General features: G+C 42.9%; 2 protein-coding genes across 2 annotated transcripts in view; one reads left to right on the top strand and one right to left on the bottom strand.

Moving 5' to 3' along the window:
• The window catches only part of LOC133650444 (disks large homolog 4), a 181269-nt gene extending 179736 nt beyond the window's left edge, over positions 1-1533 (bottom strand). Inside the window, exon 1 of the mRNA XM_062047677.1 lies at positions 1450-1533. Coding sequence (XP_061903661.1) covers positions 1450-1479 — 30 coding nt within the window. The 5' untranslated portion in view covers positions 1480-1533. The remainder of the gene's footprint in view (positions 1-1449) is intronic.
• Positions 1534-1766: 233 nt separating this feature from the next.
• zbtb20 (zinc finger and BTB domain containing 20) overlaps positions 1767-22616 on the top strand; it is a 102933-nt gene continuing 82083 nt past the window's right edge. Inside the window, exon 1 of the mRNA XM_062047680.1 lies at positions 1767-1807. The gene's annotated coding sequence lies outside the window, so the exon portion shown is untranslated. The remainder of the gene's footprint in view (positions 1808-22616) is intronic.

The following is a 22616-nucleotide window of genomic DNA, read 5'->3' as shown; positions in this document are numbered from 1 at the left end:
ACCCACTTGAAAGCTGTATTTTCAGTTTATCGCCTGTGTGTCTTCACACCTGGTGGATGTGATTATCCAATGTGTTCAATTGTGTGGTCGTTGGCAAGCCAGCCCTGTGGATTGACCAGGAAGTAACTTCACAATCCTTATCTTTCTGTAAGGCGTAAAGATGTGTGTATCACAATCCTAGTGGGTGTGGAAAGTGTGAAAATGTGTGTATCACAATCCTTATCTGTGTGCAAGATGGGAAGGTGTGTGTAAAGCATTTTGTGTAATATTTCGCAAAAAATGTGAAGCAGAGTCTATGCCTAATATTAGGCAAATCTGCACAGTGGTTTTGCTTACTGTGTGTAGACTTTGTTAACTGTGTGAAAATGTAAAATGTGTTGTGTAAGCAATTGGAAAAAAACTGTAAAAGGCATTAATCGGCTATCGGTACCTGTGTGACATTTCTGTCAACCAATCAGCATACAGCGGTTTTACTTAACTCCACCCCACACACCACAAGCTGCACTGTGCAGACGGAAGAGTGTGCAAAAGTTCCGTAGGCTTATTTGGTGATATGCACAGCACTAAACGACTGCCTTTTCATTTGCTAACTCTCCCATTTTCTAAAGTGACCATCTGTCTCCCAATCCCTTGGAGAGTGTGAGCTTTCTCTTGCCAGCTTTACACTAATTCTTTTTCTCACTTGAGTTGCAAGTCTTTGCTGACCAACTGTGGTCTTTCACTTAATAAGGTGCTTTGTTTCCCAGTGAGTCACACAGCAGCGATGCATAAATGTATAGTAGGCAGTACTGTATTCAAGCATTCTTTTCTACTGCACAATTAGACAGAAATGGGTTATTTTTTTCATTTTTTTACAAAAGAGTCTCTGCATGACTGCACCTACTTAATCTATGTTTAGGTGACCAACAATCCCTGTTGCCAAGGAAACAGACTGAATTTAAGTGAATATTTATGTAATACAGCACAGCCAAACAATCCGGTAGCTCTCCAGCAAGTGTGTGTGTCGTCATTTCCGGTGGGGAAAGTGCATCCAGGTGTTACCTGAATCTCCATCAGAGTACGATCAAACTGACACAACAACCTTTTCCTCCTTTTCAGGACATTTTCTCACGCGACAAGATGCCGAGCACACGTGTGACATAACAAGAGACGAGGTAAGCATGCAGAGCCTCCAATGTAGACTCTGGCTGACATATTCTGCAGCTCCAGTGTGACACAAAGCATCAAGACTTTTACACAGAGCGTGGGAGATTGAGAGAGGGGGGTCATCTTGAGTGGGACGTTTTGAAGCCTCCCTTTCTTGGGGGGAAAAAAAAAAAAAAATAAAAAAAGACAAAAAGGAAGTGGGTTGTATAATTCAGGGCTCGTGGAAAATGAGCTCCTGTGTGTGCAACACAAATACAGCTGTGGCCCATGCATGCACACACTGAGTAGAACGAAGGAGCTTACCTTTGTAGTCACAATGCAGAGGCAGTCCATGGTATTTAGAGCAAAATATCGGGGTGTGTTTCAAGCCCCCCAACCCCCCACGACAGAGGGCTGAGACCCCCACGCCCCGCTCCCCAGCCTGCCCCACTCCTGCACTCTCGCTCTCGTCCTGCCTTTCCCCCCCTTTTCGCTCCTTCTGTGGATCTCTTTCTTTGACTAACCGAACCAGCGAGGGAAAGAGAGGATGGAGGGAGGGGGAACATGAAAAGGGAGGGGGAGGGCCACAGGGAAAACGGAGAGAGCGAGCGGAGGAAGAGAAAGAGAGAGAGAGTGGTCTCGGAATTTGGTATGAGGGAGAAAGTGGAGGCGAGTCGGCAAGGTGAGGGCACATCCGCTTTTTTCTTGAGAGGAGGATGCGGGTCGGTGGGTGAGGGTTGGGGGGGTTTAAGAATACTATGGGAATGGATGGAGGGATGATGGAGATGCAGGGGGGGGGAATTAAAGAAATGAGAGAGGGGAGTCACACTGTGGGAAGGAAGGGGGAAAAGAGAACAGAATAAGACAGCGAAGCAGGATGGAGGAGGAAGAAGCGAGGGAGGGGACCGCTGAGGAGAGAGATGGAGAGTGGGTGTGCATGCGTGCACGCGCATAATGCTTTTATATATTTTTATATACATATATATATATATATATATATATATATATATATATATATATATATATATATATATATATATATATATATATATATATATATAGATACCGTATTATATGTATATCTATTTACATATATGTGTATATATGTATGTAAATACATATACATATATTACAGTATCTATATATATGTATATACATATATGTATACATATATATATATATATATATATATATATATATACATATATATATATGTATACATATATATATATATATACATATATATACATATACATATATATATATACATATATATATATACATATACATATATATACATATACATATATATATATACATATATATATATACATATATATATATATATATATATATATATATATATATATATATATATATATATATATATATATATATATATATATATATATATATATATACATAATACATATAATACAGTATGTATATATATATACATATTCATATTCATATATATATATATATATATATATATATATATATATATATATATATATATATATATATATATATATATATATATTAACATGTTTATGTGTGTTTGAAGACAGAAGGAATTAAACTGCGGGGAAATGTGTTGAAGAGGAGAGTGTGAATATGCATCAGCGAAGACCTATAGACTGAAAAAGGCGCACATGGTGACACAGGAGGAGGATGGAAAAGAGTGAAATAATGAGATTGAAGAGGCTTCTTACAGGCTTTCTGCTTGTTGGAACACTTGGCAGTTGCTGCCTTAGCAATGGTGCAATTGTTGCCATGGCAATAGCGAGGCTTGGTGTTGTCATATATGGTCTTAGTCAGAAGTAAGTTTAGTTACACACCAGTGCGTGCGTAAGTGTGTGTGTGTGTGTGTGTGTGTGTGTGTGTGTGTGTGTGTGTGTGTGTGTGTGTGTGTGTGTGTGTGTGTGTGTGTGTGTGTGTGTGTGTGTGTGTGTGTGTGTGTGTGTGTGTGTGCGTGCGCGTGCGTGTGTGTGTGCGTGCGTGTTCTGCATAGCAATGGTGAGCACTGCAGCAGGCAGGCAGAGGAGCATGATGTTAGGATATGTACACGTAAATAAATAATCATAAAGACTGATCATGCTCAGCTGTATACGTGCACTCTGCCTTTAAGATGTTGGACTGTACCACTCGTGCGCGTTCACAAGGGGAACGTTTGCTTTACCGTATTTGCATCATCACTTCTATAATTGTACCAATCCACGCATCTCCCCCCCAGCTCCCTACGCAACGGTGCAGCAATAAAGCAATTCTGGATGATGAACACACATTTTAGTCCTTGGGGTGAAAAGCGTCATGGGAGGGGAGATGTGTGTGTGTTTGGGGTGGGGGACTACTGGATTGAAATCTACAACGCAACCATGAGCGTCTCCTCCGTCCACAGATGGCCACGTTCTACAGATGGCCGTGTTATAAATACACTCATGAGTCAAGAAACACAGCGCCTGCAAAGAACACAAAGACGTCGATCATTACCTCATTAAAGTTCATACCTGGAGTTTGACACTTTGACTTTGCGTATTAAAACAAATGTAGCAGATTAATTCGATTGCAGTGTCATAAGCCATTCCAACTGAGGGCATTATGGCCATATTTTACTGCCACATAACATTTAATAAGTCCCTCCAACCTTTAATGCCATCCGACGACTCAATTTATTATACATAGACCGACTACAACAGGGTTTATTTATTTACCTCAGTGATGGGTGAATGCGCCTTAGTGATTGTATGGCACACTCACTAGCTCTATTGACATTGCAGTACTGAGAATTTTGAGCTTCTACTACTAGTGGTTAGAGTGTCTGCCCTGAGATCGGTAGGTCGTGAGTTCAGACCTCGGCCGAGTCATACCAAAGACTATAAAAATGGGACCCATTACCTCCATGCTTGGCACTCAGCATTAAGTGTTGGAGTTGGGGGTTAAATCACCAAAAATGATTCCCGGGCACGGCTACAGCTGCTGCTCACTGCTCCCCTCACCTCCCAGGGGGTGAGGGTGATGGGTCAAATGCAGAGGATAATCTCACCACACCTAGTGTGTGTGTGACAATCATTAGTACTTTCATTTTGATTAATTAAAGCTGGATTATACTGTAAATACTGTATGTCACCATTTAGTAATCTTGAAACTACAAACAAAAAACCCAACAAAACAGGCATTTATGAATTAATGCTAAATACTTAGGCAGGTGTTTTGTTCAGTGTAATCATTTGTTTGAATCTTTCCCACTTTTTTTTAAAGGGAACTGCAATTTTGGGGAATTTTGACTATTGTTCACAATCATTATGAGAGACAGGACGACAGATTTTTTTTTTTTAAGCATTCTAACTCGTAAATAAACCTAAAAGTCCACTTACAATCTATTCCACCCATACAGACCTCTAAATAACCATCCAAAAAGTGCCAACGACACTACGTTTACATTTCGTGATCTGAATTTTAACCAAATATTAGTGGTATTTTTATTATAAAGCGCTAACGCAGACAAACTATTTTTTGTGGCGCACTGTCACTGAGCTGCTATATTGATGTCGCAAGCTGGTAAGCTTCTTTCTCGCCTCGGCGCTTGTGAAAGTTTATTCTAGATCATCAATAATGTCTCTCACATTGATAGTAAAATGAAGAGGACATAATCTGACAAATTGGTCAACTTTGACAGTCAATTTAGACCAGTAAATGGCGAGAGGGACCTGAAAAGACACTTGGTTCCACGCCCCTTTTTTCTTTGCGAGGATATTTTCTTGATGCTAACAAATAGCACCAAAGATGATATATTGTAGTCATCCGTGTGGAATACAGCACTTGGCTTTCTGCAATACAACAACTAAGCTTGTAGTTTCTCTTCTTAAAATCGACGATGAAAATACGGTGGATTGGACCAACAACAACAATATTTATTACTAGGACTTAACATGACGTTAGTTTATTTGCACAACCAGGTCCTTGTAGTTATATTTAGGCATAGCAACCACAACAGAACGCACACTAATGCAAGCTACTGTCCTTTCTTCACGTTTAGTTCAAAAACTACTAATATAGTAGAGAAAAACAGAACATTTCTCAAACAAATCAAATGTTCAAACAAATACTTTACAAAGTGATTGCTGCAGACACAGGCATGGTCCAATTGTATTCCACAAGATGTTGAAAGTGATATCTTTAGGAGCCGTTTGATGGTTGTGAATTAAGCTGCGAAGAAGAAAAACGGACGTGACGTCATATGCAACCCAGCTATAGTAATCAGGGATGTTGTATATTATTCTGTACACATATTATGTATATATTCGTATATACAGTATGTTAGATTTTTTATCGCTATATTAGTCTATTTATACCTGCATTGTCCTTTCCATCCTTACACTTTCCATCATTGTAACTGAGCTACAGTGTTGAACAATTTCCCTTGTGGATCATTAAAGTTTGTCTAAGTCTAAGTCTAAATTTGAGGAAAAATCCAGCGCAGTCATGCGTTTGTGAAAATAATGCGCTGCCAAATTATCCATATCTTGGCCGTAACTACCATAGAAGACACCAAGGTCATGTCCTCGGTATTTTCTTAAGTAACAAAAAGAAGATATGACTGCAAATCTACTTTGTGTAACCCATCATGTGCGCTGTACATCTCTATGCTGTAGATCATCCTCTCACAATATACGATCTGTGGTCATGCACTGTCTGCCACAACTCCAACCACGTAACACAATGAAGTCCGCTTTTACTGTAAACATTATCCGAGCCAAAATGTGCTGTCAACATAATGATGACATTAAAACATACTGACATCACTGTTGGTTTCACCTTAATGAAATTGAGGTGAAACGCTGTCGGTGTAATAACTTTGTCGTGTCGGTGAGGTGTCGCCTCGCCCTAAATGCAGAACACACGCTCTGCGTAGGGCTTCGTAATCAGTGCAGGAGCCCGTTTTGCGTGAAGACGCACATTAAAATGGAAATTAATGAAAGACAAAATTTTACCCCAAACATATTCATCATGCTCTGTCATTGATCAGAATATAAGGAGAGATTTTCCTCCTTTACTTCCGGTGGCTTTGTGGCGGGCGTCATTAGCACTTGCCATGTGAAACAGAAGGTTTAAATCCCAGTCGTGGTCAAACTTTTTTTACATTTATGTTTTAATGATGTTAAAATTGTTCAATACGCTAAACTTCAGCATATTGATAAAAAAACGTAACTGTTACAAAATCATGCTGATTGTCAAAGTTTGGTAATATAACACGTGATAGTTCTACAAAACCAGAAATCCTTTTCAACTTATATCCAATTGAATAGACTGCAAAGACAAGATTCTTAACGTTCGAACTGGTAAACTTTGTTATTTTTTTCAAATATTAGCTCTTTTGGAATTGTTAGAATTTATTATATTATTAGCCAAAGTTCACGGATAAATAAAAATACTCAATGCAAGTTATATATATGTACAAAAGATAAAAAACATTGTAATAAAAATGATACATTTACATGTATAGAATTTATATAGAAAGTAAATCAAGTTTCTTGAAACTTAATTGTTAAAAAAGAAAATGCTATGTTCGGCGGGGAAGGAGACGACACAGCAACAAGAATAAGCTCAACCGTTTATTTTGAGCTTGATGATGTGGGGGAGTGTGTATGTTTGCAGGACTATGTGAAGCGTTACAATGAATATTTACCAGTGGTTGTTGTAAGTGCGTGTTGAGTGAGAAGGTGACCAGTTCAGTAGGGCGAGGCAGGTAGGAGAGTCAGTGAAACAAGCGGGGGTCCGTGGGGCTGAGAGGGGCGTCCAGAGGTCCAAGTCCAAAGTGGGGGTCGAGGATCGAGGGAGGCAAATCAGAATCCAGAAGGGGTCCAGAGAAGTGAGGCGCACTGCTCACTTCCAAGGCAACGGAGGGAATACTGGGGAAAACAAGAGACAAATGAGCACAAGGGTCGAAGGTCACAAGGAGCGAGCAAACAAAGGTGAGGAGCCAGAGACGAAAGCTTACTGCAAGCAGAGACTACGTTCCAGCGTTGGTTCTCTGGACACGCTGGCTTTTATGGGGAGTGATGTCATCAGCAGCAGGTGTGTCGATTGATGATTGCGCACAGCTGTGCTGGTGCGTGGCAGCAGAAGCAGAGTGTGTATGGGCGAGTCCTGCGGCGCGTGCAGACGAAGGAGCAGCTGATTGTGCACGCCCCGTGACAGTGCCCCCCTCCTTATGCGATGCTCCTGACGAGCTATGGGGAGCCTCAGGGTGAGCCCGGTAGAAATCCTCCAACAGAGAGGGGTCCGCAAGATAGGAGGCCGGTACCCATGATCGGTCCTCTGGTCCATAGCCCTCCCAGTCTACTAGGTACACTAGTCCCCTACCTTGCCGACGAACCCTGAGGATCTCCTTGACTGACCATACTGGGTCACCACTCTCGGGGATCCTAGGAGGGGGAGGGGTAGGGGCAGGGGGTGAAAATGAGCTCTCTGCTACAGGTTTGATCTGTGACACATGGAACACAGGATGCCGCTTAAGAGAAGGCGGGAGAGACAGTCTAATGGAGGCAGGATTGATAATGGCCTCCACAGAAAAAGGCCCGACATATCAAAGTGCCAATTTCCGGGAGGGTACCTGGAGATGGAGGTCCTTGGCGCGTAACATCACCTGTTGTCCAGGTTGGTATGATGGTGCCGGGATGCGGCGCCTGTTGGCACTTTGGCGAATCCTTTCGGAGGCTTTCAAGAGTGCATCCCGGGCGGTCCTCCAAATTTTATGGCAACGTTTGATGTGGGCTCGAGTGGAAGGAACTGCTGCTTCGACCTCCTGTTGGGAAAACATAGGAGGCTGATATCCTAGGGAACATTCAAAGGGAGATATGCCGGTGGCCGAGCTCTTCATGGAGTTATAAGCGTACTCGACCCATGGCAAGTACTTGCTCCAGGAGGCAGGCTGGCGAGCGGCAACACAACGCAACATGGTCTCCACGCATTGGTTGGCCCTCTCCGCTTGACCGTTGCTCTGGGAATGATACCCAGAGGTGAGACTGACCGTAGCCCCATCCCCTTGCAAAACGACTGCCACACCCGGGAAGTGAACTGGGGACCACGATCTGAAACTATATCCACCAGGATACCGTGTTGTTTTACAATGTGCAGAGCAAGGAGGTCAGCAGTCTCGGAGGAGGAGGGAAGCTTGGGGAGGGGAACAAAATGTGCAGCCTTCGAGAATCGATCGACAATGGTAAGGATAGTAGTGTTACCTCGGGACACTGGGAATCCCGTCACGAAGTCCAATGCGATGTGGGACCAGGGACGGCCGGGGACAGGTAGTGGGCACAGGAGGCCCGCTGGAGGTCTGTGGGAAGCTTTATTGCGGGAGCATGTTGTACAAGCGGCGATAAACTCACGGGTGTCTGATGCCATAGACGGCCACCAGAACCGTCGTCGGATGAAGGATAGCGAGCGTTGAAACCCCGGATGGCAGGAGAAGATGCTGGAATGCCCCCAATCCAGCACCTTAGATCGGAACTCACGGGGAACAAACAGCTTGTTGGGTGGGCCGCGACCTGGTGCCGGATTAGACCGCAGGGCGGTCTTTATCTGTTCTTCCACCTCCCAAGTGACCATGCCCACTATCCGGGCATGAGGAAGGATGGGTTCTGCCGTAGGCGAACAAGTTTGCTCCTCCGAGAACTGCCGGGAGAGGGCGTCGGCCTTTGTGTTCCTGGAGCCTGGCCTAAACGAGAGCGTATAATCAAAACGGCTAAAAAAATTGGCCCAGCGAGCCTGACGGTCGTTAAGCCTCCTGGCGGAACGAATGTGGAGCAGGTTGCGATGGTCCGTCAAGACCTGAAACTGGTGTTTCGCTCCCTCCAACCAGTGTCTCCACTCTGCCAAGGCCTCATGAACAGCTAGTAGTTCTCTGTTACCGGCATCGTAATTCCGTTCAGCTGGAGAGAGGCGCCTAGAAAAGAATGCACAAAGGTGTACAAGATTGTCCTTACGGGAGCGTTGGGAGAGCACAGCTCCAATCCCAGAATCCGACGCGTCCACCTCCACGATGGACGAGGACCGGGGCGGAGACAAAACTCCTCTTCAATCTTCTAAAGGCCTCACTGGCCTCTCTGGTCCACAGAAAAGGAATACTGGTAGAAGTGAGTGTGTGGAGAGGTGCAGCTACCTTGCTGAAATCCCTGATGAAACGTCGATAAAATCCGGCAAATCCCAGGAACCGTCTTAGTTCCGTACGGGTGGTGGGTTGGGGCCACTCCAGTACCGCCTCAATCTTCTTAGGGTCCGCTCTTATGTGGCCCTTCTCAACAACAAAACCCAAGAATCCCACTGAAGGTGCATGAAACTCACACTTCTCTGCTTTGACGAACAACCTGTTCTCCAGCAGGCGTTGGAGGACCAGGCGGACATGTCGTTGGTGCTCCTGCAGGTTCTGGGGAAAAATCAAAATGTCATCAAGGTACACGACAACGAAATGGTCCAACATGTCTCGTAAAACAACATTGACGAGGGCCTGGAAAACAGCCGGTGCATTAGTAAGGCCGAATGGCATCACCCTGTACTCGAAGTGTCCGAGATGGGTGTTGAAGGTCGTCTTCCATTCATCACCCTCTTTGATTCGCACCAGGTGATAGGCATTTCGGAGATCAAGCTTGGTGAAAATAGTGGCAGGAGCAAGGGGCTAAAAAGAGGAGCTCAGCAGAGGTAGGGGATATTTATTCTTGATGGTAATGCAGTTTAATTGTCTGTAGTCAATGCAAGGCCTCAAGGAACCGTCTTTCTTTCCCACTCAGAAGAAGCCTGCTGCCACCGGGGACTTGGAGGGGGTGATGATACCTGAGGCAAGGGATTCAGTGATGTAGTCCTTCATGGCCTTCTTCTCTGGTTAAGACAGATTGTAAAGTCTGCTGGAGGGAAGGACAGCGTTGGGAATCAGGTCGATAGCGCAGTCATAAGGTCTATGCGGGGGAAGAGACAGCGCACGTACCTTGTCAAATACCGCTGAAAGGTCATGATAAGCAGCTGGAACACAGGAGAGATCAGTGGGAGGTGAGGTGGGCTTGGCCCTGCAGGCTGGGGGAACTGCCGACCTTAGGCAGTTAGCGTGGCAGGCAGTGCTCCATGCAAGGACCTTGCCCGTGGACCAGGATATGTGAGGGTCGTGCTGTCGAAGCCAAGATCGCCCGAGGACAAGCGGGGCGACGGGAGCGTCGAGCACCCAGAGGCTGATGGTCTCGGTGTGATTACCCGAGAGGGTCAGAGACAGGGGTTCGGTGCGGTGCTTGACGGGCCCGAGGGGATGTCCATCCAGAGCTTGTGCCGGCAGGAAAGTCTCCAGTGGAATGAGGGTTATTCCTGCTTGGCGAGCAAACTCGTGATCCATGAAACTTTCGTCTGCTCCTGAATCCAGGTAGGCCCCCACGGTCAGAGTCCTAGAGCTCCATGACAGGGACGCAGGAAAGAGAATGCTTGGGTCTCTCTTGATTTGGGGAACAGTTGTGTGGCTCACCAGGAACCCCCTTGGTGGCGAGCCTGGTCTTTTGGCCTCGTCGGGCAGCTCCAGATGGTGTGACCAGCCAGTCCGCAGTAGAAGCAGAGATGCTGCCTAAATCTCCTTTCCCTCTCTGCCGCCTCTAGGCGTGACCTGCCCAACTGCATGGGTTCCACAGTTGCTGCTGGCATGTACGGAGGTGTAGGCCGAAACACGGCGGCGTGGTCGACAGGTCGAAACTTGGGTCTCGGAGATGAGCTAGCTGGAAAACTAGCAGAAGCCTGCGCTCTCTCTGCTGCTCGTTCACTGAGTCTTTGGTCAAATAAGAGAGCCAGGTCGATGAGGGCTCGACACGAGGTAGGTCGGTCTCTCAGCAAACCGTCCTTGATCTCGTCACTCAGTCCTCTCCTGAATGCACTCTGGAGCGCCTTGTCTCCCCACTCGCTGTCGGCCGCCAGAGTGCGGAACTCAAGAGTGTAGGCCGCAACCGAGCGGGAACCCTGTCGGATGGAGTGCAGTCGTGAAGCAGCATCCCCCGTCCACGGGGTGATCGAACACAGCCTGGAACTCCGCTCGAAAAGCAGCATAGTTGGTGCTCAGCCCCAAAGTCTTGTCTACTGCTGCGGTGGCCCACTTGAGAGCCTGTCCTGAGAGTAATGAAAACACAAATGCAATCTTCGCTCCATCAGAAGCATAGCAAGATGGTTGGTGTTTAAAAATGAGTTCACACTGAACCAAAAAACCCCGACAAAGTTCAAAATCCCCCTCAAAGGGACTGGGGCTGGAGATCTTGGGTTCCCGTGGGTTGGAGGGGCTCCAGGAGGTGGCGGCTGCCGGAGCACTGTAATTCAGCACAGGTGGAGGAGCAGGGCTTGGACTAAGGCTTTCCAGTCTAGCCAGCAGGCCAGCGAAGGCGACATCAAGCTTGTTGTCCAGGCTCGAAAATTGAGCGTGGTGTGCCTGAATCTCAGCGTGCATGGCCGTGAGGTTAGGAGCCGTGGGGGGTCGAGGAAGGGACGCGGACTTGGGTCTGCTTGTGCCGTCCAGTTCCGACATGGCTGGAACGTACTGTTATGTTCGGCGGGGAAGGAGATGACACAGCAACAAGAATAAGCTCAACCGTTTATTTTGAGCTTGATGATGTGGTGGAGTGTGTATGCTACTGTGTATGTTTGCAGGACTATGTGAAGCGTTACAATGAATATTTACCAGTGGTTGTTGTAAGTGCGTGTTGAGTGAGAAGGTGACCAGTTCAGTAGGGCGAGGCAGGTAGGAGAGTCCGTGAAACAAGCGGGGGTCCGTGGGGCTGAGAGGGGCGTCCAGAGGTCCAAGTCCAAAGTGGGGGTCGAGGATCGAGGGAGGCAAATCAGAATCCAGAAGGGGTCCAGAGAAGTGAGGCGCACTGCTCACTTCCAAGGCAACGGAGGGAATACTGGGGAAAACAAGAGACAAATGAGCACAAGGGTCGAAGGTCACAAGGAGCGAGCAAACAAAGGTGAGGAGCCAGAGACGAAAGCTTACTGCAAGCAGAGACTACGTTCCAGCGTTGGTTCTCTGGACACGCTCGCTTTTATGGGGAGTGATGTCATCAGCAGCAGGTGTGTCGATTGATGATTGCGCACAGCTGTGCTGGCGCGTGGCAGCAGAAGCAGAGTGTGTATGGGCGTGTCCTGCGGCGCGTGCAGACGAAGGAGCAGCTGATTGTGCACGCCCCGTGACAGAAAAGCCCTCTATTTTTTACTGGGGCGGTATAGCTCGGTTGGTAGAGCGGCCGTGCCAGCAACTTGAGGGTTGCAGGTTCGATCCCCGCTTCTGCCATCCTAGTCACTGCCGTTGTGTCCTTGGGCAAGACACTTTACCCACCTGCTCCCAGTGCCACCCACACTGGTTTAAATGTTACTTAGGTATTGGGTTTCACAATGTAAAGCGCTTTGAGTCAATTGAGAAAAAGCGCTATATAAATGTAATTCATTTCACTTCACTTCACAACTGTCAAATTCTTGTACTGCCTTGCTTACCATTACCCCCGCCCAGCAAGGTAAATATTCGAAGATGTATGTACAGCATATTAAAAATATACATGAATAAACCATATTGTCGATTGGCATTAAAGGCCTACTGAAACCCACTACTACCAACCACACAGTCTGATAGTTTATATATCAATGATGAAATCTTAACATTGCAACACATGCCAATACGGCTGGGTTAACTTATAAAGTGCAATTTTAAATTTCCCTCGAAACTTCCGGTTGAAAACGTCTATGTATGATGACGTTTGCGCGTGACGTCAATGGTTGAAACGGAAGTATTCAGACACATTGTATCTCAATACAAAAAGCTCTGTTTTCATCTCAAAATTCCACAGTATTCTGGACATCTGTGTTGGTGAATCTTTTGCAATTTGTTTAATGAACAATGGAGACTGCAAAGAAGAAAGTTGTAGGTGGGATCGGTGTATTAGCGGCTGGCTGCAGCAACACAACCAGGAGGACTTTGAGGATAGCAGGCGCGCTATCCGACGCTAGCCGCCGACCGCATCGATGATCGGGTGAAGTCCTTCGTCGCGCCGTCGATCGCTGGAACGCAGGTGAGCACGGGTGTTGATGGGCAGATGAGGGCTGGCGTAGGTGGAGAGATAATGTTTTTATCATAGCTCTGACGAGGTCCCGTAGCGTGGCGTCGTTAGCAACAGCATTGCTAGGCTTCGACAGGCCAAACACTGGACCGTGTAGTTACAGGTCCAGTGTTTGGTTCGGTGTCTCCTGATAGTAGTATTGTTGATCTGCTGTCTATCCTTCCAGTCAGGGGCTTATTTCTTTTGTTTCTATCTGCATTCAAGCACGATGCTATCACGTTAGCTACGTAGCTAAAGTGCTTCACCGATGTATTGTTGTGGAGATAAAAGTCACTGTGAATGTCCATTTCGCGTTCTCGACTCTCATTTTCAAGAGGATATAGTATCCGAGGTGGTTTAAAATACAAATCTGTGATCCACAATAGAAAAAGGAGAGAGTGTGGAATCCAATGAGCCAGCTTGTACCTAAGTTACGGTCAGAGCGAAAAAAGATACGTCCTGCACTGCACTCTAGTCCTTCACTCTCACGTTCCTCATCCACAAATCTTTCATCCTGGCTCAAATTAATGGGGTAATCGTCGCTTTCTCGGTCCGAATCGCTCTCGCTACTGGTGTAAACAATGGGGAATTGTGAGGAGCCTTTCAACCTGCGACGTCACGCTACTTCCGGTACAGGCCAGGCTTTTTTTATCAGCAACCAAAAGTTGCAAACTTTATCGTCGATGTTCTCTACTAAATCCTTCCAGCAAAAATATAGCTATATCGCAAAATGATCAAGTATGACACATAGAATGGATCTGCTATCCCCGTTTAAATTTTAAAAAATAATTTCAGTAGGCCTTTAAAGGTACAGGGACACTTTGCGGAACGGAAGTCATCTTTGCGTTTCAGTACAATCAGCCCAAAACATGACCTAAAAAAACTGATATTGAGACAATAAAAATCTGTATTATGTTGTTAGAATATTAATCACAATGTACTAACTGTATGTTATATTGTTTCTGTTAGGTTAACTTCTTTTTACACTTCCATATGTTAAGAATGGTCAATTGTGACGTTGTGTGTACACGTTTGATCACTTTTACTTCTTATTGTAAAGAAAGTACTTGTGTTTGCACTCGTAAGGACATTGCTGTACCAACCTATTGCTTATTCCACTGGTTTTCCAAGACCGAGGCGCAGCAGCATGAGAAGAAAAAAATAATAATTATGTATTTTTAGTTGCTACAGGCAGATTGCAGAACGAACTCTTTAATTTATGCTCCAGAAAATATTTTTCGGGGAAAGGGAAGTGGGGCCCAAACTGGGCTTGAAAACCCCTGGCCTATCTGCTTGACTACGGTTTTATGATGGTGACAGTTTGGCCCTGGGACAGGTTAATCTATTGCCATTATTCTCTGTATGGTGAAAAAGGTTTTGTACTACAAAAAGCGTCCCTGAGCGTATTGTGTGTGTCTTTAAAGGTTCTGCTGTATTACAATGGCAAAAAAAAGTGAGGGTTCATATTAATAATAAGTATTTTAGTTTTTAGGACATGCCACTTTTTTGTTCTTCAAGCTGAAACTTGAGTATTTGCTCATACAAATGTAGACATGTGCAAAAAATGCTGAAATAGTAGTTCAATCCATCAATGAAGAAAATGAAGTCTGTTAAGACTAATTTGATTGTTACTTCTTTTGACAGATTGATTCCTCATTGTGAAATATATGCACACAAATGAAGCTAAATTTAAACCAGCCTGCTCTGGATGAAGGCAAAAATCACATCTGTTATTTTTCTTAAAGCGGGAGCATTAAGCATAAAGTGAAATGGAAATAAGGCAACAAGGGAAGTATCCAACACTTCTCTTTTCTAAAGTAAGTCTGTACAGCAGACATGGGCATCTACATCAACGATATGATTTGCCCGAGTGGCTGGACAGGACCAAAAAAAAATGTAAAATGCAGCAGCATTTAAATGTGTGTAAATATTTCAATACATATTTGGAACAAAGCCTATCAAATTCATCCGTAATTTATGGAAATGTATTCATAATGTATGGATGCTGTTTATGCTAGTAGTAAAATATGCATCAGTTCATGTCTATTATAAGCCATACAAAGCTTAACTCTAAACAATTGAAATTAATGATTAATTATAACACACACCAAGAAAAATTATATGCATATAATTGCCCAAACACACAGTAAAAGAACACATTTTTACTCAAATAAAAAAATTAATCAGTGCACAAAATTGAATAGCAAAATGATTATCACATTTCAATCCAAAAAACGATATATATGTGTCGATAATGTCTGTTCTAAGACCTAAAGGAGACTTACCCACAAATACATTGTCTCCATCCTCCTGTGCTGCTGTGCTTAATGATGATAGTCTTTTGGCTCCACGGCGCATTTTTGACCCGAAAGTAGGCCAAGGACAGGCGTGGCCGGTCAACTAAAACAGGCTAAACCTGAGCAGGACATGCACTTCATGGGGCTGCTGATTGAACGGTAGCCAGGTTTATATTTGGAGCTTTTTTCTCTCCTGCTGGGATGGCGCTCAACGTCAAACTGTTCAGAAATAATGAAAATAGAAATAATATGTCGCCATCGATAAAACCTAACAATGTGGCTAAGGTGTTAAGTAACGAGCGGTGTCAAGGGTTTGAACATTTCAATGGGATTAATCACATGGTTGCTGTGGATTCATTTCGATTATTCACAGTTAAATATTCCTTTTTAATCTATATTTGTTGTGTTTAGTTTTGCACGAGCAAGAGACTGAAGAAAGAAGTGTATGTATGGTGTTTAGGAACTTGCCGTGTTTATTTAACACCTTTTGACATCATGTTCATGTTAACCAAACATGTGAAACATTGGTCAACTGTTTTGTACTCAAATGTTCCAATATGCTGTTTAGTGTCTTCCATATTGACTTGTTTGCATCTGCAACCTATGTGTACCGGATCACTTGCACATTTTCCCACACACGACAGTAACACTACATGGAGTAGGCCAGGGTTGTCCAAAGTGCGGCCCGGGGGCCTTTTGCCGCCCGCAGCTAATTGCTTACTGGCCCGCCACACATTCTGGAAATGCTATTGCAAAAATAAAAAATAAAACATTTAAGAAAGTGGAATGCAGTTGACACAAAGCTGCCACGCAGGCTGTTTTTTTTTCTTTTGTCTTTCTTCATTTTTCTTTTTTTGCCATTGCTCCAAAAAAATGTTTACCAAAAAATCAATGTTATAATGAATTATTTTTAATTTTCCAATTACTTCAAAAATGTCACTATAAAACGTTTTGTGTGGAAAAAATATTGCATACATTGTGTGGTTGCCATATAAAAACATCAAACAAAGCATAAAACAAACCAAAATAATAGTTCAAATGTAAAATTAACAGATATATCTGAAGTTGATCTCGTGTTGAAAGTAAAAAATAAATGAATAAATGTATCACTTTTTGAGTGGGGCGCCTTTTGTATCCCAAAGATATTTAGTGGGATTTTATTTATCTTTACACTGTGATTACTCAAAAATAATAATGAATCAATGGTGTCCTGCATTATTGATTATGGCTCTAATTACTAAATACTGCATATTTCAGCTTGACTATAAAAAACTGAAATGTTGTCTTTGACAAAAAAGGCATAATACCTTTTTTTTTTACTTCATATCAACCTGAAGTTGATATAGAGATTTACTGTAAGCGTTAAATCAAATCAAAAAAATTGTAATTTGACTTATTTTTAACATTTTAATGACTGAGACCCTTTATGGTCCCCGGGAACCCTAAAGGTAAAAAAAAATAAAATAAATCCATATATTTTGTCATGGTTCTAAAATGGAAAATATCAAAATGGCCCCCGCATGCTTTAATTTTTCCATGTGCGGCCCTCAGTGGAAAAAGTTTGGACACCCCAGGAGTAGGCCTAAGCCCATTATTTTGCGAGCATCGATAAATTGTCATGGCGTGTGTGTTCGTTTACTACGTATCTCGCTTCCAAACAGGTTGCAAGAGGGTTTGCACTGTGCTTTGCTCTTAGCACCTGAGCGTGTTTGTTCAATAGCAGATTTAAATGAACGCAGTGAACCCTCTTGTTAATCATCGACAATCTTTGTCTCTGTGGGCAGAGGCGCTGGGACCGCTAACTTACACACGTTGGATGCACGCTAGACGCTAGTCTCTACACGATTGCAAGAAGCACCCCAAAGTAACAAAAATTATGAGGAAAAATTGTATTGCATATTGAAAAGTAATTCTGTGGAAAATTGAAACATTTCAGCTTTAAATGGAATGAGCAATATGAGCCCATCAACACGGACTGATGAGACAGTATGCCAAATTGTTGGAAAGTGAAGGCAAAAAAACAGCCCACCCAGGTTTTCCAAATACGTTGCCATATACATTTTAGGGACTTTGAGTCAATGTGTGCTGCAAATGGGTTAATTGCAAATACAATTTTTAACCAGATTGATAATGATGATGGATTAATCTGCATTAAAGCCTTACATTTGACATACCTCTTTTAACATTCCTGACTGTCATACAAATATAGAAAGTGAATCATGAGTAATATTAAAATGTACAAACAAACAAGTGACTATATTGTGGTAGAAAAGCCAAGAAAAGGTTAAGAAATAGCAAAGCACACATAAAATCAATCATTTGCTGCGAGATGAACTGTGGTTTTGTATACTGTAATTATAACGTAATTCATGATGGTAGTTCTGATGCATATGTTGGTCATATTCTGAATTAGGGAATTCAACTTTAGAGGGTTGTTGATTATAATAATTTTAATACATTCTTTTTGAAAAAGTTATTTTTGTTTAGGTCAGTGTTTCTTAACCACAGGGCAGAGTTCCACAGTAGGACCGCCAAAAAATATCAGTTACTCAGCTGTGGTCCGTATGGACCGCAGCAGTACTCAGTAGTAATACAACTTTCCACCACTTGTGGCAGTAATGACAATATCAAACAAACAGAAGAAGTCTGGCGCTAAAGTTATGGATACGTTTCTTAAGTGCAAAGAAATATGACTAACGTGGTGAACCTGTATTTTCATTTGCACTTTTCATTTTTGCACAGTTTAGACAAGAAACATATTCATTATTATTAGTACCGTATTTTTCGGACTATAAGTCGCAGTTTTTTTCATAGTTTGGCCAGGGGTGCGACTTATACTCAGGAGCGACTTATGTGTTAAATGATTAACACATTACCGTAAAATATCAAATAATATTATTTAGCTCATTCACGTAAGAGACTAGACGTATAAGATTTCATCGGATTTAGCGATTAGGAGTGACAGATTGTTTGGTAAACGTATAGCATGTTCTATATGTTATAGTTATTTGAATGACTCTTACCATAATATGTTACGTTAACATACCGGGCACGTTCTCAGTTGGTCATTTATGCGTCATATAACGTACACTTATTCAGCCTGTTGTTCACTATTCTTTATTTATTTTAAATTGCTTTTCAAAAATGTCTATTCTTGGTGTTGGGTTTTATCAAATACATTTCCCCAAAAAATGCGACTTATACTCCAGTGCGACTTATATACGTTTTTTTCCTTCTTTATTATGCATTTTCGGCTGGTGCGACTTATACTCCGGAGCGACTTATACTCCGAAAAATACGGTATATTTTGGTTAGTATTTATTTTTCTAATCAGCCTGACCTAAGCCTAAGGTTTATGTACTCAATGAATAATAATCTTTGTGATAAACACATGTTTTTTATATTATTTATATAATTACATAATTACTGAATATGTCTAAAATCAAGAGTAAAATTATTAATTCAGTGTTAATATTTGAGTGGGCCCCACCCACTCTGTAGCACAACAGTTTGGTCCTGAGGTAAAAAATGTTGAGAACCCCTGGTTTAGGCTATACGTGACAAACACTCATTGGCTTTATTTTTAACAATGTGTTGTCTTGTAGTCTTTTTGGTCTGGAAGCAAAGCAACAGCTTTTTGTGAGTCATCAAGGACAAGACACCCACAGGTTTTTCTACATGCTGTATGACGGAATGTGATTTTTTTTTTTGGTGTTATTGGGGGCATCTATTTGAGGAGGAGTTTGCAGATTTGCAGCATGGGTTGACTAACACTTTCCCACAAGTAGTGCAGGTGTTGAGTTATGTACTCCATGTGTGACTTCCTCCTGAAAAATTGGCTGCGAATGGATTCTGAGATATAAATTGTGTCCCAGGAGCGACGTTCTGCATTTGGCGTTCTGCAATGTTGGTATTGGCAGGTAGACAATACATAGATGATACACTATATTGCCAAAAGTTATTGTCCACCTGCCTTGACTCACATATGAACTTGAAGTGCCATTCCATTCCTAACGCTTTTGCAGCTATCACAGCTTCAACTCTTCTGGGAAGGCTGTCCACAAGGTTGCGGAGTGTGTTTGTAGGAATTTTCGACCATTCTTCCAAAAGCGCATTGGTGAGGTCACACACTGATGTTGGTCGGGAAGGCCTGGCTCTCAGTCGCCGTTCTAATTCATCCCAAAGGTGTTCTATCGGGTCTATCTATCGCTCCAAACTGTTCCCACAAGGTTGGGAGCAGGGAATTGTCCAAAATGTTTTGGTATCCTGGAGTTCATTTCACTGGAATTAAGGGGCCAAGCCCAACTCCTGAAAAACAACCCCACACCATAATTCCTCCTCCACCAAATTTCACACTTGGCACAATGCAGTCCAAAATGTACCGTTCTCCTGGCAACCTCCAAACCTCTGACCCATCTCTGTCAGTTTAAATGGCCTACCACTTCGTCGCTGAGTTGCTGTTGTTCCCAAACTCTTCCATTTTCTTATAATAAAGACGACAGTTGACTTTGGAATATTTAGGAGCGAGGAAATTTCACGACTGGATTTGTTGCACAGGTGGCATCCTATGACAATTCCACGCTGGAAATCACTGACTTTCACAAATGTTTGTAGAAACAATCTCTATGCCTAAGTGCTTGATTTTATACACCTGCAAAGTGATTAGGACCTGATTCTGATCATTTGGATGGGTGGCCAAATACTTTTGGCAATATAGTGTATGTCAACTGATTGCTTGTTATAGTCTATGTGTGCATGGAAGCAGTCTTCCAGCGTCATTAGATACAAGTAGGAATGGCGCTCATTACCCTGCACACTCACAGGACACAACTTTGAAGGAAAACTGCACTTTTGGGGGTTAATTTTGCCCATCATGCACAATCCTTAAGTGAGTCAAGAACACACGTCCTTCCCTTGTATGTGCATTCTAAATAGTGAAAAACTTATAGTAAGAGTTGGCTAACAACGATCACTTATTCCGCCTTTAAAGCCCAAGAAACATCCAAAAACCGCCAACAATGCTCCATTTACATGCCGTGATGTGCATATTAACCAAGCTATAGCAACATTGTTAATGTAAGCGCAAACACAGAGAAACTGTTTCTAGCGTAGTGACACATCGCCTTGCTCACACCACTCCTCCGACCACTACTCGATAGCTTGAGCTGCTATTGGTTGCGACCCACCATAAAATGCTTTTGAGTTATCAAAAAGTCACTAGGTTAAATACTGTACTAGGTTATAAATCACATGTGGAAGTATTTAGGGCATGTCTGACCGGTAGGAGGCCATGTTGGGGGGACTACGTCTCCCAGCTGGCCTACGAATGCCTCAGGATCACTCGGGAAGAGCTGGACGAAGTGGCCGGTGAGATGAAAGTCTGGGCTTCTCTCCTTAGGTTGCTGCCCCCGTGACCCGACCTTGGATAAGCGGCAGAAGATGGATGGATGGATGGATGGATGGACATCTAACATGTATGGTAAAAAGTTGTGCCACCAAGACAGGAAGTTGGCCAACTTTGAAAACAGACACGCTACCAACAAAATATATGGCTCTCAACTTGGCTCTCCATAAATGGAAGGCAGCATATAGGAAGCATTCTTATCTGAGCAGTGAGGGTTATTCTTAATCTACCAGTTCAAGGAGAGCACCAGTTCTGAAAGATACAACCATCCTATAAGTCGGCATCCCAGTGAGAGCGTACATTGTAAATCCCTGTTTTATGTTCTTATTTGAAACATTTAGCAATAGTGCTACATGACAACGCTGCAATGCTTTCATAAAGTCTGCCATTCATGGTAGCAAACACAGGAAGTGCTGTCTATGTTGTTGTTGTTGACATAAGTGGCTTTCGTTGCTGAAATGTGAAACCAATGCGCCCTGGAGAGAAGTTACAGTAATGCTTAAAATGGGCAAAATACTGTAAAAGCTTTTGAGGGTGCCCCACAGGTGCTCAATTGGGTTTATACTTCACCCCCTCCATCATCTTGAAGTTATGTTTGGATTCCATATCATGTTGGGAAACGGCCACGTGGCCTAATTTTCTATTCTATAGAAAGTCACTGTACATGTTGGAATTTGTGTTTCTCTTCAATGAACCGCACCTCCCCAGTGCCAGCAGCACTCATACAGCCCTGAACCATGGTGCTACCATCACCATGCTTATGGGTTTTTTTTGTACTCTCTAGTATTGCCAGCTATTTCGACAATAAAGGCTCCGTGTTTAACATTTTCAGTAGACGGTAAATTTGTATTGCTATACTGCACAAGCTGTACACTGACTACTCTGTATCCAGGGTTACTTGCCTCACTACTGCCATTTGAGAAATGATACTGCCAAAAAATTGTTGCTGAAATGTGTGTACTCCCTTGTGAGATACTCTCTGTGATTTATTTGGCTTTGTTGTTTAGATTAACACTGAACAGTTTATTAGTACGACTAAGAGTTTCTAATATTATGTTGGCGTCTCACACCTGCTAAATGTACTGTTAGCACATGATCCAGTTTGCATCTTTACTGGTCCAACGAAGTGTGCTGACAGATTATCATGCAGTTCAACAAATATACTGTACATGCTTTGCAAGAAATTAATGAGTCAGTTTATTGGAAGTGAGCAGTGGTTATTAACATCACTCGATAGTGAGATGCTGACATGTACCGTGCTTTTGACAGAATACACATTTCACCACCTTGACCATGTTAGTTAGACTGTTGTTCTGGGCTAGTTCCGTTTAAAAAAGTTAAAGAGACTAACATTTTTGCAGCAGCTTTTTTGTCATAGGTCCTTAAAAGCAGCTGAACGCTTCTGTTGTATAATGGGGAGGAATTTGTCCTTTTATGCAGCCAAAAAAAATTTTTAATAACAAAAAAAATATGTATTTGCAAACAAAATCAATGGATTTGAAATTATATATATATTTAGGGCAAAAAAAAAATTACAATAATAATAACAATGACAAAATGAAAAATCAAATGTACACTACGGAGGACACTGGTTCTTAGGAATCCACACAATAAGAAAAATAGTGAGGGGAGTAGTGCCCACACTCTTGGACTTGAATGACATTATAGACAGAAATCCCAACTCGA

Source organism: Entelurus aequoreus, linkage group LG05 (genome assembly GCF_033978785.1).
Source record: "Entelurus aequoreus isolate RoL-2023_Sb linkage group LG05, RoL_Eaeq_v1.1, whole genome shotgun sequence".
NCBI classification, from domain to species: Eukaryota; Metazoa; Chordata; class Actinopteri; order Syngnathiformes; family Syngnathidae; genus Entelurus; species Entelurus aequoreus.
Note: the sequence above shows the minus strand (reverse complement) of the source record. Positions and strands in the feature narration are given on the sequence as shown.